The following is an 18,023-nucleotide window of genomic DNA, read 5'->3' as shown; positions in this document are numbered from 1 at the left end:
GTTAGTGGCACCAAAGTTAGTGTCGAGACTTTAGCAAAGCAAAAGCTGAAGTGCTTAACTCAGTTTTCAAATGTTTCTTTACAGAGGAAAACCCATGAAAATTGCCCCAATTGAATCCTTCTACCACTGCAAAGATGAGTGTTGTAGAGCCAGTGGTATTGAAAAACAACTGAAATCGTTAAAACTGAACAAAGCTCCAGGGCCCGATGGAAACCGTGTACGATTTTATACAGAATTTATGGCTGAGTTAGTCCCTCTTCTAACTACACTCTATCGAAGAGCCTTCAAACAAAAAAGTGTGTCCAGTTCTTGGGAAAAATCACAGATCAAATATGTCTACAAGAACAGTGGTAGAAGTATGCACAAAACTACTGTCCAATATCCTTGACATCAATTTGTTGTACAATTTTAGACTATATTCTGACCTCAAACATAATGAAGTATCTCCAACAAAATGACCTCCTCCATGACAACCAGCATGGATTTCAAAAAAGTCAATCATGTGAAACCCAGCTCCCACTTTTCTCACATGACATACTGAAATCTTTGGATCAAGATAGTCAGGTAGATGCAGTATTTCTTGTTTTCCAAAGAGCATTCGACTTAGTACCACACCTACGCTTATTGTCAGAAGTTTGATCATATGGGGTATCAAGTGAAACTTGTGACTGGATTGAGGGCTTTTTGGTAGAGAGGATACAGCATGTTATCTTGGGTGGAGAGTCATTGACAGATGTAGCAGTAACTTCAGGTGTGCCCCAGGGAAGTGTGTTGGGACCCTTTCTGTTCATGATGAACGCTTGCAGGTAATACTAATAGTAACCACAAACTTTTTTGCAGATATATTTTGGTTAAATGTCAGCATCAGTCTTAAAGATTGAAATCCTGTATTTTAAATATTGATTTCGGTCACTGTGTGACTGTCTTCAGTGCATACTATTCGAACCTTCTAGGCCCATACCACAATAACACAACATTTTCTATAAAGGTGTAACAAGTACTGTGATAATTACTTCTAACAGGTATCTTCACTTTTACTTCATACAACATTTTTGAAATTACAGAAGAATGTATCTTGTGACCTTCATAGTTGCCAATTCAACATACAGACGACACAGATGTAGATGACGCAGCTATCTATAATGAAGTACTTTCTGACAGAAGATGCATAAATATTCAGTCAGATCTTGATAAGTTTCGAAGTGGTGCAACAACTGGCAACTTGCGTTAATTGTTCAAAAATGTAAAACTGTGCACTTCACCAAAGGAAAAAAAAAAAAAAAAAAAAAAAAAAAAAAAAAAAAAAAAAAAAAAAACAGTATCTTATGACAATATCAGTGAGACACTGTTGGAATTGGTCAAATCATGCAAACACCTAGGGATAACACTCTGTAGGGATATGAAATGGAATGATCATATAGGCTTAGTCGAGGGTAAAGCAGGTGGTGTACTTCGATTTATTGGTAGCATATTGGGAAAATGCAATCAGTCTACAAAGGACATTGGTTATAAATCACTCATGCAACCTATTCTAGAATATTGCTCAAGTGTGTGAAGCCCATATCAAATAGGACTAACAGGGGATATTTAACGTATGTAGAGAAGGACAGCACGAGTAGTCACAGGTTCGTCTGACCCCTGGGACAGTGTTACAGTGATGCTGAAGAAACTGAACTGACAGATTCTTGAAGATGGGCATGAACTAACCCAAGAAAGTCTACTAACAAAGTTTCAAGAATCAGCTTTAAATGATGACCCTCAGAATATAGCACAACCCTCTGTGTACTGTTCACACAGGGATCAATAGGACAAGATTAGAATAACTACAGTATGCACAGAGGCATTCTATACATGAATAGAGCAGGAAGAAACCATAATAACTGGTAAAATGGGAAATTCCCTCTGTTATGCACTTTGCGGTGGTTTGCAAAGTACAGATGTAGGTGTAAAAGACCAGATAAATTTAATGCAGTAAAGAACTATCAGATGAAGAGCTGTGAAAAGCCTCAGATTCTAATTGGAAATGAATGTTTTTTTTTTTTTTTTTTTTTTTTTTTTTTTTTTTTTTTTTTTTTTGGGGGGCAAAAAATAACTAGGGTCATAGGCGCCCATGTCAGGATCATAGAACGCGAAGACAAAAATTGAGTTAAAAAATGACTACACATTAAGCCCAACTGACAGAAGGAAAGACAACTAAAAACAGGAACTTGGAGAAAGGCCCATAAAATACACCATAGAGAAACACAGGTCCTGAACTAAAGATTAAATTTCCTTCGCTATATTGCTATGACAGATAAAAATTAAAAGGCGATCAACAGCCCAAGCATCGTTAGAAAACGGCCATTAACTCAGGCAGAAAACATAAAAGAGAATGTAAGTGGTTAAAGAATGGGCAAATGGTGAACCGTCAAAGGTTATGGACAACGAGCACAAAGCGGTGGGAGGTCACCACTTAACAAATGGCGATGGCTAAAAAGACCAACCTAGGTAAAATGCTCTCTTCACGGTGAGAGGGCTGAGAGAAGGTCGTCCAAGCTTCTGGGAGAAGCTTGATTCCCCAGAGCTTGTTCCCATGAAGGAAGGACAAGTGGTGATGTCAAAGTAACACCGCCTACAGACAAATGGCAACACAGAGATCATTGGAAGGAGTGGAAGTAGTAGATGGCCAAGGTACGAGGACTGCAGCCTTGGCAGCAGCATCAGCAGCCTCGTTTCCTGTCACACCGACATGACCGGGAACCCACATAAACATCACAGTGGCTACATCAAGAGTGAGCAAGTGACAGCCTTCCTGGACCCGTTGCTCTAAGGGATAGACGGTGTACAACACACAGAGGCTCTGAAAGGCAATGAGAGAGTCAGAGCAGATGAAAAGCCTGTGTCACCACATGTACTGCATGGCCTGCTGTGAATACTGAGCAGTGTTTCAGAATCAGATACCAAAAATCATCGGTGCCAATGATGAAGGCACACCTGACACCACAATCAGTCTCAGAGTTATCAGTGTACCCAAAGTTACTATCAAAAAGTTCCATGTGAAGGTTGTGAAACTTACGGTGATAGAGCGAGACAGGAGTAGTGTCCTTAGAAAGTGAATGAAGATCAAGTGAACACAGACTGCAACACGAAGCCAAGGTGGTGAAGGATTCACACCCATCGGCAAACTGGCAGGTAGTATGAAGTTAAGCTGCCAAAGCAAGAGCCAAAAGCAAACTCCAAGAGGTAACGGAGAACAGAAATGTGCCCCATACTGGGGATCAGAGGAAACATCGAAGAAGAATGGGTGGCCAGGCATGGCAGATAAACGGAATGCGTATCTGCTGGAGGAGAAAGCCATGGCAGTATGATAGCAGTAGTTCAAACTTCTGCATACAGACTCTTAACCAGGCTAGTGTAAAAGGCTCCAGTGGCTAAATGGATGTCACAATGGTGAATAGTATTGAGATGGAGTAAGAAGGATGTAGAGGCATAAACGAAAAACCCATGTAGTCTAGTTTCAAATGGACAAGGGACCTATACAAACAGAGGAGGATGGTCTGATCCGCTCCCCAGGAAGTACTGCTGAGGACACGGAGGACATTGAGGGACCGCATACAGCAGGCAGCCAGGTAAGACATGTGGGAGGACCAAGAACATTTCTTATGGAGCATGAGTCCCAGGAAATTCATAGTTTCACTTAACAGAAAAGCAACAGACCCAAGATGTAAAGATGGTGGAAGAAACCAATTGCTCCACCAGAAATTGATAGAAACAATTCTTTCAGTGGAAAAATGGAAGCCATTGTCAATGCTCTTTGAGTAAAGGCGACAGATACTGCTGGAGATGCTGCTCAAGAAGACAAGTTCGTGGTGAACTGCAATAGACCGGAAAATCGTCAACAAAAAGGGAGCCGGAGATGACCGGCAGCAGACAGGCCATTATAGGGGTAATGGTGATAGCAAAGAGGACAACACACAGGACAGAACCCTGAGGCACACCATTTTCCTGGATAAAGGTGTCCGACAAGGCAGAACCTACACATACCTTGAAAACTCAGTCTTTTAAATAATTCCTAAAGGGAATGGGACATACGGCCACGGCAGCCCCAAGTGTAGAGTGTATGAAGGATATCAGTCTTCAAGCAGGAGTAATAGGCTTTCTCCAAATCAAAAAATATGGCCAAAGTTCCACAGAAATCCATTCATGACATAAGTTGACAAAGTGAGTAGATGGTCAACTGCAGGACGGCATGCTCAAAATCCATACCGTACAGTGGTTAGTAAATTGTAAGACTCGAGCCACCATACCAGCCGGGCATGAATCATACGTTCCATCACCTTGCAAACACAGCTAGTGAGAGAAATGGGGTGGTGACTAAAATGAAGGTGTTTGTACTTACCAGGCTTAGGTATGGGTATGAAAGTGGCTTCATGCCGGTGTCTGGGAAACGTGCTTTCTGCCCAGATGCAATTTTACATACGAAGGAGAAAGTGCTTGTCCACAAGAAATAGGTTCTGCAACATCTGAATGTGAACATCATCCAGCCCTGAGGCAGAGAATCAGGATGAAGCTCCCTCAGAGTAAACGCGACATTGTAGCACTCACAATTCTGAGAAGAGAAGGGTATTGCTCGAGCCACCTCCACTCGTTTCCGATGGAGAAAGGCAGGATAATAGTGGGTGGAGCTCAAAATCTCTGCAAAACAGTGGCCCAAGGTGTTGGAGACAGCAACAGAGTCCACTAAGACACCATCTGTTACTGTCAAGCCAGAAACTGGGGAATGGATCTTGGTCCCAGACAGCTGTCAGAGGTTAGCCCACTTGACGGACGAGGGAGTGAAACTGTTAAAAGAACTAGTGAAGGAAATGCAGTTAGTGATCTGCTAACCCTAAGAATGAATGCAGCTTGCCACTGTAGGATTACGGATAAAAACATGGAGAACTCATCACCGTGTGCAAATTGCATCGCAGCACGCGTCAGGCCACTAAGGGAGCAGGACACAGCACAGTGAAGAGAAAGTGTGAGGACTGGAATGTTCTGCAGCAGTTAGGATAATGTTTGTACGATATTCTGCCTGGTCATCACAACTGGAGAAATGTTGTTCATCGAAGGTCACCAGGGAGGAGTGAAGCCTCCAGTCAGCTTTAGAGAGCTGTCATTTGGGTGTGCATGTAAGTGGATAGGAGTCAGCAAATGGATAGCACACAGGAAATGGTCACTCGAGATGATTGGCAAGCAGGGCAGTGCAGAAGGAGAAGTCCAAAGGGAATAGGTGTGCTTGGGAGTCTGAAAGGAAAGTGAGTGCTCCCGTGTTAAGGCAGATGCGGTTAAATCAATTGGGGTCAGCCAAGAGGGCACCTCATGGACAGGTTCTGGGAGAACCACAAAGAGGATGGTGCACATTAGTCACTGAATAGCAAAACGGGGTGAGGGAGCTGCCCAATAAGCTGGAGGTAGTCTGCCCTGGTGACACTGAATTATGGAGGGATGTAAACAGTACAAAGGGAAAAGGTCAGGTGGGGGAAGCAAAATGCAGCTGCAAGAGCTTGAAGCTTGGTAGTCAGGGAGATGGGTTGACTATGATCATCATCCTGAATAAGCAGCACAACTCCCCCATGAGATAGAATGCTGTTCTCAGAGGGAGTGGGCAGAAGGTCAAAGCAGATCGGGAGGAAATGCGAGAGCTCAAAGCAGTCTTGAGGATGCAATTTTGTTTCCTGGAGCCAGAGAACAAGTGGTTGCTGCTACTCCAAGAGTGGCTGTAAGTCATCTTTGTTGGATTGAAGGCCATGAACATTCCATTGGAGGAGAGTCATGTTGAGGAAAGGGGAACAGTGAAAAAGTGAAGGCGTGCCACCTCAGCGGCTGCCAAGTGCCAGCCTTCAAAAACTCACTGCTGCAGGGTACAGAGGCTGGAGGATCCTGCTCCATGCAATCTACAGAGGCATTGGGATTCTCCTTCTGTCGATCTATGGAGTCCAGGGCAGAAAAACGGCTAGTTGTGCGCACTGGCGACATGGTGGTCAGCCGGGAAAAGGTATCACATGGTGACACCATTGAAGAGGATCTCCAAGTCGGCGAAGGAGAAGACCGTTCACCTTTTCTTGATTTCTTGGAGCCTTCCCATTTGGCAGAAGCAGATTCAGATTCAGATCTTTGTTGGCTGTAGGGACGTAGGTGGTGGTGGTTAGTGTTTAACGTCCCGTCGACAATGAGGTCATTAGAGACGGAGCGCAAGCTCGGGTTAGGGAAGGATTGGGAAGGAAATCGGCCGTGCCCTTTCAAAGGAACCATCCCGGCATTTGCCTGAAACGATTTAGGGAAATCATGGAAAACCTAAATCACGATGGCCGGAGACGGGATTGAACCGTCGTCCTCCCGAATGCGAGTGCAGTGTGCTAACCACTGCGCCACCTCGCTCGGTTGTAGGGACATAAGAAGTCTTTGTGGGAGTACACCTTTTCTCCTTTCCAGCCTGCCAGTTGAGTAGCAGGTGACTTTGCCCCTTGAGGCGAAAGTTTGGTGACTTGTTGCAAAGCTAGAAGAGGAGATGGGGATGTTACCATGACACTGGGTGATTTTATAACCACAGTGCTGTGTTTGAGGTCGCATGTCTGCGTGGCCATGTCATTTGTGGAGTGGGATGTAGCAAGCACAGTACTGTAAGTGCCAGATGGTAGACCACAGGGTTTCTGACTAGCCGACAACTTGCGAACAACTGGGTAAGGCACTTTTTCCTTCACCTGTATCTCTTGGACGCCTCACTCATCAAGATACGCAGGACAATCTCTAGAGGAGGTGCCTCGGTCGCCACTGCAATTGATACAGGAGGGAGGAGCAGGCAGACAATTGCCCTCCTGAGCATGTCTACCACAGGATGCATTTGGTGCCTTTGATTTGGGGGGGGGGGGGTCGACAGGATGTTTCAGTGTGGCTGTAACGACCTGCTTTGATCTCTAATGGAAGTACCATTCTATCAAAAGTGAGAAAAAGTGTGTGTGTGTGTGTGTGTGTGTGTGTGTGTGTGTGTGTGTGTGTGTGTGTGTGTGTGTGTGTGTTTACTAAGGATGCATCTACCTTTCTCATCACCTGATGGACTGCAATGGCACCCTGATCAGAGAGGTACGTTTGGATTTCTGCCTCGCTCAGACCATCAAGTATCCTAGTGTAAATAACACCATAGGAAGAATTCAGCATTTGATGGGCCTCAACATAAACAGGATAGCCTTGGAGGAGCGAAGCTGCCAGCAGTTCTGTTTGAGAATCAGAAGTAGTCTCCAAAAGCAACGTACCATCGTATTAACGGCAGCAGGATTTCACAGGGCCAGCAACTGCATCAACACCTTTCTGAATAATAAATGGATTTACTGTAGCAAAGGACTGACTGCCTTGTATGTGAAACCACAAGCAACCATGTTCAACTGGAAGGGTCTCTGAATCGTTAGCCTCATTCCACTTATGTTTAGTAGACACTGACTCTGTTGGTGATTGGTTCATTGCGAGAAAATCCCCCATGATTGCCAGCACCTCCGATGGCATGCTCCTTCCAACTGGGGACCCCCTCCCCCGCTCAGTAGGTGGTGCACACACCCCAGGTCACACTTCCAAACACCTGTCAGAGGAACCAATCGACAATTTGGGAAGGTAGTAGCTCAGGCAATCACCCCTCCCTGGGTCAAGCCTGTACCAGGGGGTAGATGCGAGCCCTAACTGTCGACTCAGAGCTAGGAGTTACGCATTACTCAGATACCTGTTCCATGTCCGATGCGTGGGTCGGCCTTCAGAAGCACACAGGGAGGAAGACGAAAAAGAGGAACCTCAAATGCTGAAGCAGAGGAGGACAGGAGAATGGGAACAAATAAAGAAAAAAAAGGAACGAGAAATAGTGGAGAGACTTTTCTGATAGAGGCTACTGAAAATGCAGAACAAATTTCCAGAAACACCCCACACACATTGCCCAAGGGAGAGGAAAAAGAATAGCAAGAAGACAGACATGTCGCATGGAAGGGAAAAAAATGCTGCAAAGGCTGAGGGCCCCTGGTAGCCAAGCACAAACCTGCCAAAGACCAGTGAGCCCCCGGGGGAGGGGGCAGTGACGGGAGGGCGGGGGGAGAGGTGTTGTTACATCAATAATCTGACACTACTGCTCGAGAGAATAAGGTTATGTCATTTGAAAGAAAAATGTAATACATAATCTTAGAGTCTAATAAGATTGCTGGTGGGTCACCATAATATCTTTCTTGTCAAAGATGAGTAAAAAAAATTCGCTTCTCAAGGCACTCAATTATCACACAGTTAAATAATAACAGCTACATAATCATTTAATTAATAATACTGATATTAATGTATTTGTAAAATTAAGGTATAATTAAGTCAATTAGTGAAATGTCTTTTGGGCATGTATTATTATTGTGTATGTTAAAATATTTTCACAGTTAATGTGGGAAAGCCAAATGTGAAATTAAATATAACTGAATAACTCTAATACTGTATTAAACTGACTGTCACTAAACAAAAGATAATGATTTGCTGCCTTACGAGGTTTTTGACTTACCACGTCTTAGGGGGTCATTCCATGTCAAGTCACCCAGGCCTTGACACCAACCATGTCAGATTTTGATGAAACTTGGTACAATTACTTCTTTTATCATCCTGAAAGCACTTGTAAAATTTTTTTGCTCTATCTCTTATAGTTTTTTTTTTATATAAATTTTAAAGTTTTTAGATTTGGCGTTGTTTCAGCAGTCGGAAATCTTAACTTAAACGTGTCCTCACAACTAAAAAAATTAAAGAATACTCAAGATATCAGTATGAAATTTTGGAATAAGTTTGTGTATTATATCTAAATGTTAAAAAACAAATTACCATAAAGATATATTAAAATCTTCCAAATGAAAAAAAATTTACAAGGTTTTTTTTAAAAAAAAAAAAAAAGCTAACGGATGTTTAGTTTCACAAAAACTGCAATATCTAGAGTCTCAGGCCTGATAGAAAGCTCAAATTTGTTTTAAAATACTCTTAATTTTATAGGCTATTAGATAAAAGAAAAATTATGTTGGCTTTTTAACCTGTTTAATAGTTACCTAATTTTTAAAATAATATTAATTATATTTTAAAAATAAAAATTACCAAGTGACTTAGACACCGAAAATAAGTTTTTGTCTTCTTGGAGTAACAATGTACGCTTGGATTTTGTTATGTTACTCCTGTGTTTTGAAGTAAAAAATTATTACAGTGTTAAATAGTGCTTGGATAGTATTTTATTAAGTTTATTCGAACTCTCAGTAAGTACTGTTACTTAGTTTACAGAGATTCTTTTCCAATATCCTATAAAAGTAACCAGAACAGTAATCAGACCAAAAGTGAAATCAGTATGTCAGATATTCAAACCTGTAGCGTAGGGTTATTTAAAAATCTGACTGTTTCCAAACAACCTACACACCTTCAAAAAAGTTACAACCGGTATCTGAATTGAGTGAGGAAGAAAAAGATTTGATCCACTTACGATCTGGAATTAATCTGTGTGAATTTAAGAATATATGTTCACACCACAGCTACTACTTTTTAAATGTTTTTGAAAAGTATCAAACAACATGTGTAGACACACTAAAAAAACACAAAAAGCCCATCAAAAAATTGTTGAGAAGTGTAGGCTTGGATCTTTCTAAACAATTACTGACAAAGAATATTAGCATAAAACCTGGACAAAAGCTTTGCTCAACATGCCGTAACTTTTGTGAGGAAAAATTAAGAGTTGAAGTCAATGAAAGTGAAACAGATGATGAAGTCATGGTTGAATTAGAATAATTGGAATCCAGAAATGAATCCCTCGTACAAACAAACATTGCTCTTGATAATTTAGGTTTAACACCGATAAAGCTTCATGGCTTGTCAGAACAAAGTAAAGGGTCTTATTTTAAAAGGAAGGTTAGCAGTATTGAAAAGACTGCAAAAAAGGTGGTTTCAAAAGCATTAAAATATGATGCACCAAGTTCTGATGATGACAAAGAAGATACAAGTGTGGTTGAGAAAGCAAAGGATTTTGATGTAATGGTTTCTCTTACGAAAGAGAAGATTTCATCTGTTGGGAGGTCTAGAAAAAATCCAGATTCTGACCTTGGCTACAGATTCCTGGAGTCGAAATAAAGTGATGAAAGAATTTAATGCAAGTGAGTACATGGTGCGACAAGCTAGAAAGCTAAAATCTGAAAAGGGTATTTTGGAAACTCCTGGTCCAAAAAAAGGTAAAACTCTTTCTGAAAATACAGTAAGACTTGTAACAGATTTTTATGAAAAGGATGAACGTTCCAGAGTGGTACCTGGAACAAAAGACAAAGTAAGTGTTCAAAAAAATGTGTACATGCAAAAAAGACTCATTTTGTGTAACTTGAGAGAACTCTATTATTCTTTCAAATAGGAGAATCCCGAGGTAGAAGTAGGATTTTCAAAATTTTGTTTCTTGAGACCTAAATGGTGTATCCTTGCTGGTGCTGCAGGCACACACACTGTATGAGTATGCAGTATCCACCAGAATGTTAAACTATTACTGGATGTTGTGAAAATTGAAGAATCTTATAAAGACCTAATTAAGATGCTTGTGTGCAACACGGAAAACCAAAACTGCATGCTACATCATTGCGACAGCTGTCCTGCAAATACTGCACTAACTGAGTACTTAACTGAAAAACTAAGTGAAGATTATGATTTAGAAGAAGAAATTGTAATCAGTCAGTGGGTTAACACAGACAGGGCAGAAATGATCAAACAGTCTATCAGTGTTGAAGACTACATTTCTTTATTGGTTAGGTCATTTGAAAAGCTCACCCCGCACTCGTTTATAGCAAAATCCCAATCAGCAGCCTTTAAAAGATTGAAAGAAGACCCACCACACAAAGCAGCAATTATTGTGATGGATTTCAGTGAAAATTATTCCTTTGTTATACAAAATGAGATCCAAAGTTACCACTGGAATAGAGGTGGTTCTACTCTTCACCCAGTTGGAGTTTTTCTAAGAAATGAGGAAAACAATGTTTTTGTTTCCAACCACTGTTTTATTAGTGATGACCAAGAACATGACACTGGTTTTGTTAACTTTGTACAAAAAGAAATTACAAAGTGGCTGTCATTACATCATACTGACATTGACTCAGTTCACTACTTTACAGATGGTTGTGCTGGGCAGTACAAAAATAGAAACAGTTTTAAAAATTTGACTGAACACTTGAGAGACTTTAATTTGAAGGCCCAACACTCCTTTTTTGCAACAAGTCATGGGAAGTCAATTTGTGATGGCCTAGGAGGAACTATTAAAATAATTTTAAGGAAAGCCAGTCTACAGCTTTCAGAAGAAGAACAAATAATGACAGCAATCGAAGTGTACAAGTTTTGTGAAAAAAATATTGAAAACATTCATTTTCACTTTATTGACGAAAAAGAAGCTGATTTGCTACGGTTAAAACTAGAAAAACGTTTTTCAGCAACCCGAACCATTCCTGGAACAAGAAGTTTTCATAACTTCAAACCACTTCCAACAAACAACCTTGAAATTAGAAGGACTCCTTAGTCTTTTCTTTCCATTCTTCTTCTGATTGGGTTCGTGTTGAACCATCCATAAATAGCTATGTGGCTGCAAATTATGATGGTAACTGGTACTTTGGACTGGTAGAAACAATATTCAATGATGAAGAAGATGCACAAATTCTATTTCTACATCCTTCAGGACCAGCTGCATCATTTTAATGGCCTGAAAGAGAAGATTATTGCGTAGTGCCTTTGGAGCACATAGTTTGTGTAGTAGACACACCTCAATCAAGCGGCACTGGAAGAATGTATTAATTCAAAAAAGACTGTATCAAAAGAACTGAAAGCTCTTGGGTGAAGTGGAAAAACAGTTTGAATCAGCATTAATGTTTATTAAAAAGACAAAATTACTCAAAAAATTCAATGTTTCAAGCAATCAGTTGGGTTATACACAAGTGTCGTAAGTACACTATCTTTGTACATAATTCTAATGTAATCTACTATAATTAATAAACATGTTAAAAAGCCATCATTATTTTTGTTTTATCAAGTAGCCTATATGTTTAAGAGTAAATTAAAACAAATTTGAGCATTCTATCAGGTCTGAGACTCTAGATATTGCAATTCTTATAAAACAAAACATCCGTAAAAAAAAGAAAAGAAAAAAACACATTTTTCTCATGGAAAATATTAATATATTTTAATAGTATCATTTTTATCTTCAAATATGTATAATAAATAAACTTGCTGCAAAAATTAATGATGTTATCTAAAAGAGTTTTTAAGATAAGCAATTTTAAAGTTTTGAATACAAATTAAATTTACCATTTACGAAGGTTCGGAAAATGCAAAACATAAAAACTTTAAAAATTTATTAAAAAGACTATAAGAGATACAGCAAAAAAAATTTGCAGGTGTTGTCAGGATGGTGTTAGAACCATTTGAGCCAAATTTCATGAAAATCTAAGGAGGTGGGTGTAAAATTTATTTTTTATTGGGTGATTTGATATGGAATGACCCAGTAGCAAGTCCAATGCCCTACAGACTATGCACTAGGTGCTGCACTTACCAGTAAAATAAAATATATTTTAATAAGTTCCCATTGGAACAACACCATGAAATTTGGCACACACATTAACAAATACACTAATGCACATTTTTAAACAAAAAATTAATTCCATTTTTGAAATATTAAAAATAATTTAATCTGGAAAAATTCAGCTTGTTATGAATACTACAAATTAGCAAATACATCTAAAGCTTATAAGAAACTGTAATAAAATGGTACAAATTTTAGGGCTGCAAGCCAAATAGATTTTGAGATATGGTGATTTTAAAGTTTAAATATTTTGGAGGTTTTAAAAATCAACAGCTCAAATAAGAAAGATAAAAAAAATAATTTGGGATTTTTCCTGCAAATTACAACTACTATAAATGTACAAAAAGTTATCCAACTCGGAGATACCAAGAACCAGACCCCTGGTTGATTTCACATGGACCGACCCTTTTAAGAATGAAATGATTTGATATTTTAACAATTTTAATAATTTGTCTGGGGTAACCATTTCAAAAATTGGGATAAATTTAAATAGGAATATGTTGAACTGCATAAAACCACCTGACTCATTATAAACTTTGCAACAGTCTACATTTATTAAACTGCTTGGTTCTATTATGAAACTTCCTGGAAGATCACAACCATGTGCCGCACCGAGACTCAAACTCGGGACCTCTGCTTTTTGTGGGCAAGTGCTCTACCAACTGAGCTACCCAAGCACGACTCACAACCCGCCCTCACAGCCTTACTTCCACCAGTATCTTGTCTCCTACCTTCCAAATTTCACAGAAGCTTTTCCGCGAAACTTGCAGAACTAGCACTCCTGTTGCTACAGCCTGGGGGATGTTTCCAGAATGAAGTTTCCAATCTGCTGCAGAGTAAAACTTCATTCTGCTTGGTTCTGTGTGGTTTTTTTTTTCCATTGATGTAACACAATGACACTATCTCTGCTTGTCATTCTGAGAGAAAATGTGTGTCCTGAATATTGTGCACTGCTTTGTGTACTGGCTTTGTTCCACAAGACATATTATTGCTGTAAAGGAAGTCTGTTGTCAGAATTTTATCATATTTTGCCTCACCAATCACGACAGCACCCACCTTTTAACTGCCGGTGATTCCACACTGGGTTTTTAATCAAAGGCAGGATAGTCCTTTTTGTTTCAAATTTCACACTGGTTAACCTAACCTATAGCACTTCCAATATTTCATAAATCAAATGGTTATCAGTTTTATTTTTGAAATAAAACTGTTTGCCAATACATACCTTCAAGAGGCAAAATATTTAGTGCCATTGTAACACATGAAAGTAACTGACACTAACCTGACCTAATAAAGAGCTTCATTGCCGCTCATTCTCAGAACAAGCGGGTCCCTCTCGTCATAGGGTGTGAGTATCCTGCTCTTACTATTTAACCTTCCACAACCTAACCCTTTCTCCTCCCCAAGGAAGGAACTAATTGTGCTGAGAACTACGAAGCAAATCTATCTCACTATTTTACAGCTTCTACTAAGAAATTTTTCTTTTAAGATGAAAATGCCATTTAGCCTATAGTTAATAATGTACAACATGACAAAGGATTGTTTTGTTTCTTCGAACATTACATGTACCAGACTTTCTAAGATTGCAGTGTGCTCAGTTCTTGTTGATGTTCTTCAGGGAGTCTAACCTATTCAAACAATTTAGTTCTTTCATTGAAAAATACGTGTAAATTATCCTTTTAGTGGTTTTCAAGCCATATGTATAAACAGATGCAGCATAGCATCATTCAGTTAGGCAGAAACCAAGAGTTCTCCAATATCTGCATTGGTACCCCTGTCAACTATGTTGTGATGTCTAGGAGGCAGATGGGGCAAGAAGACGTTATTTGCAAGCAATTTTAAGTTTCTTCAGAAGCCAAATGTTTATAAACGAGTGCTATATCAAACTCAGTATCACTGGACAAAACTCAGTATTAGATTCTGAAACTCTCGTCTAAAGGCACGGTTCATAAATTTGAATTCACTGCAGGCAATGTCCTTACGTCTTAAACCGAATGCCATCTCACTGCAATCGCAAAGAGCATGCGCAGGGACAAATGCAAAAAGATGTATACCAGCATATATGAAAGAGAACCAAGCAACAGAATGTTATACAACAAAGCTAAAGCTGGCATCTGATTATGTGAAGGGGATGAAAGTGTCAGAATTAAGAAAGGAGACTGAACAAGGTGGCGCGCACACTGGACTCGCATTCGGGAAGAAATGGTTCGAACCTGCGTCTGGCCATCCTGATTTATCTTTTTCATGATTTCCCTATATCGCTTCAGGCATATGCCAAGATGGTTCCCTCCCTTTTCCTACCGACTGATGACCCTCGCTGTTAAGTCCCCTCCCCCAAATCAACCAGCCAACCTAAGAAAGGAGTTACACAAGGGAACTCCATTTCACCAAAACTATTTTCTGCAGCTTTGGAAGACATTTTCAATCAGTGAAATGGGATGTGGTAGGAATTCACATACATGGATCTTATACGAACCATCTTCAATTTGCAGATGACTTTTTTTTGTTTTCTTTTTTCCTTTCAGATCCAGAAGACATTCAGTAAAGGATGGAAGAACTGAAGAAAGCAAATATGGCATCAGGCCTTAATATCAACTACAGGATGACAAAAATATTAAACAAACTGTATGCCAATAGCAGAATAGCAACGGTTAATCACGTAGTTATCGAAAAAGTTGACAAATCTGTATACTGCACTTAAGGCAGTTGAAAGCACACACACACACACACACACACACACACACACACACACACACACACACACGTACACATGCAAGCACGCACACACACAAATATGTGAATAAAAATGGTTTGAAGTTTATTTGGGAAATTCTGCGTAGTATTCAAAAGCACGGGCAAATTTTGAATGTAAGGAAGCCTACAACCAGTGTATACTGACAGTATCAACTTATAAACTGAAGCAAATGTGCTCAAACATTGCAAAAATTGAGGGCTGCCCACTGAGCAATGGAAATAATATAAGCAGGTTGAGCGTAACAAGAAGGGACAAAAACTACACAGAAACGATAGGAGACAATACAGAAATTGAGTATGTGGCAGTGACTATTTAAACAAACTGAAATGGGAGTGAGCTGCCAATACAGCAATATTACAGGATGGGATAAGGACTAAGGAGCTTCTGTGTTGGTGTCTTTTCGATAAGGAAAAATTTTAGAGGACAACTAAATGGAAAACAGACTGACATGCAGGGGAAAAAAGCAAGACAAATTTGTTGCAAAATGTTGAAGACCTTAATATATGAAGAACTCTGGAAGATGCCTATATTTATCTGGCAGTGATAACTTAAGGCTAATAACAATAATGTAACAAAATCATGATATCAGAAGCCAATTAAAAGCACATGTAGCTGTTAATACATGTATATGTGCACCACACTGCACTAAAGAGCAGTCCGAAGTTCTAGGACCAATCCTCCTAAAGAAGAAGACTAGCTTTATTATTTGGGTGGCAAAATAACTGATGATGGCCGAAGTAGAGAGGATATAAAATAAAGATTGGCAACGGCAAGAAAACCATTTCTGAAGAAGAGAAATTTGTTAACATCAAATACTATGTTAATTGCTTCCCCACATTTATGTGTGAAATGTTACATACAAGACTACCTTACATTTTTCAATATGGTGCAGTTATAAACATTGCGCTTCACCACTGGTCAATTTGTTACCACAAACATTTTCTGCTTTCGCATTTGTTGGCTTTGCCAACTCACAATGAAACTGTCACTTTCCTGCCTAACCTAAATCTCGAGCTGTGCTACAGACCAGTCCGTCACCTCATCCAAGATTCAAGGGGAGGGGGTTAGTCCAATGCATTACTTTAGCCCATTTCTGTGTTTCATGCTGGAGGTGTGGCAAAAGTAAACAATACTAGTCATCTGAGACAAGCTTAGCATCTGATATACTTTTGATAGTCACTTTGTCAACTATGTAAATGGACGTATAAGCACATGGCAGTGCTTTGATTGTGAGATGAAATATGACATGCAAATTCAGAGTGACAGGGTCAAAAAGAAACAGAAAGAACGCTGACCATCAAGTCAGTTTTCTAATTGTTTAAGGTCTAAAACAAATGATACCTGGAATAATAACTTTGTTAATTATGCAAACAGATTTTCTAAATAAATGTACAAGCGCTCTTCAAAGTTTGACATTTCTGTAACAAAGTAACAGCACAGCCCTGTAATAGGCTTCGTTCATACTTTGTGTGTTACTGCCTTCTGCGTTAAAAGCGTCTACCATCTTATCACTGATGATTGGCACTTGTCGGCAGAAGAAAAATAAACCATCTAAAAATGATCTCTGCTTCCAACCCCACTGAGTGGTGCAACTTCGTTATTTACTCAGCTAGGTCTTCATCATGCTGATCAGTTCTATGTAGGGGCCATCAGCTCGAAAAAAACATTAAACGGTGAGAGTAATTTGCAAAATCACTTGGAATCGATAGTTTATTAAAAGTCAATGAGAAAAAGACTTATTCATCATTATGATTAAGTATGTGGCGAGCGAAGTCACAAGTGAGCTCAGCAGCAACAAAGTTCTCACAAGGCTGAAAACGACGAACACAATAATATGGCCATTGCAGCAGAACTGCGGTCACGAAAAATATAACAACCGCTGATGTATTAACAAAATATCATAATGTAACACTCACTTTAAGCACGAAAACAGCACACTCAAGCTGAGGCACGCATGGAAAAACTAATTGATACAAGTTCTCAAGGCACTTGCTACTCACATTTGCCCTCCGCTGCATCAATGCTAACGTCGCCATTTTTTAAACTCAATATGTTCTTAATATGATTCGTCAGATACAATTACGCCAATCACTGCAACAACAACATACAACTACTTTCCTAATCCTGGCAACGATAACAACAACCTAAGGTCTTTGACTCTTTGACAATAGCGAAATCAAAGTTAATGGCTATAAAGATTTTCCCAAGGAAATTCACGTTGCTCCTAGCTTTCCGTAATTACAAGCGTGGAATAAAAATAAACATTTATCCTTTAAATATGAACACGGCTAAGCACACCGACATAACGATTTATTTTTCCGAAGATTTTTATTCTTTCTTTCAATCAAGGAAACAGAATGCTTCCATAGTAATTCGCGGGGTTTCCACAGACATCAATTTTTTAATGCCCGTCCGCATACAACGATCTGTCTGCGCCAATGTCTGTGCACATCACATCTGTGCATATAGGTGGTTGCATGTGGACAGGAAATTCGCGCAGATACGAGATGTACGCAAATCTGGAAGTTGGAATTGGAGGTTTGAGGGGAATTGCTCAAATCTGTGGATTCAAATCACATCTGCATAGAGACATTGAAGAGACTGGACAGGAGACAGTTGCAAATCTATCGCTAAAACACGTTTGAGTTAGCTGTTTGTTACTCAGGTGTTTCT

At 39.6% G+C, this 18,023-nt stretch overlaps 1 protein-coding gene across 1 annotated transcript in view; it reads right to left on the bottom strand.

The window, feature by feature from the left end:
* LOC126184440 (splicing factor 3B subunit 6) overlaps nt 1–17,506 on the bottom strand; it is a 31,869-nt gene extending 14,363 nt beyond the window's left edge. The window contains exon 1 of the mRNA XM_049926834.1: nt 17,351–17,506. Coding sequence (XP_049782791.1) covers nt 17,351–17,386 — 36 coding nt within the window. The 5' untranslated portion in view covers nt 17,387–17,506. The remainder of the gene's footprint in view (nt 1–17,350) is intronic.
* Nucleotides 17,507–18,023: the final 517 nt, after the last annotated feature.

This window comes from Schistocerca cancellata, chromosome 1 (assembly GCF_023864275.1).
Source record: "Schistocerca cancellata isolate TAMUIC-IGC-003103 chromosome 1, iqSchCanc2.1, whole genome shotgun sequence".
Taxonomy (NCBI): Eukaryota; Metazoa; Arthropoda; class Insecta; order Orthoptera; family Acrididae; genus Schistocerca; species Schistocerca cancellata.
Note: the sequence above shows the minus strand (reverse complement) of the source record. Positions and strands in the feature narration are given on the sequence as shown.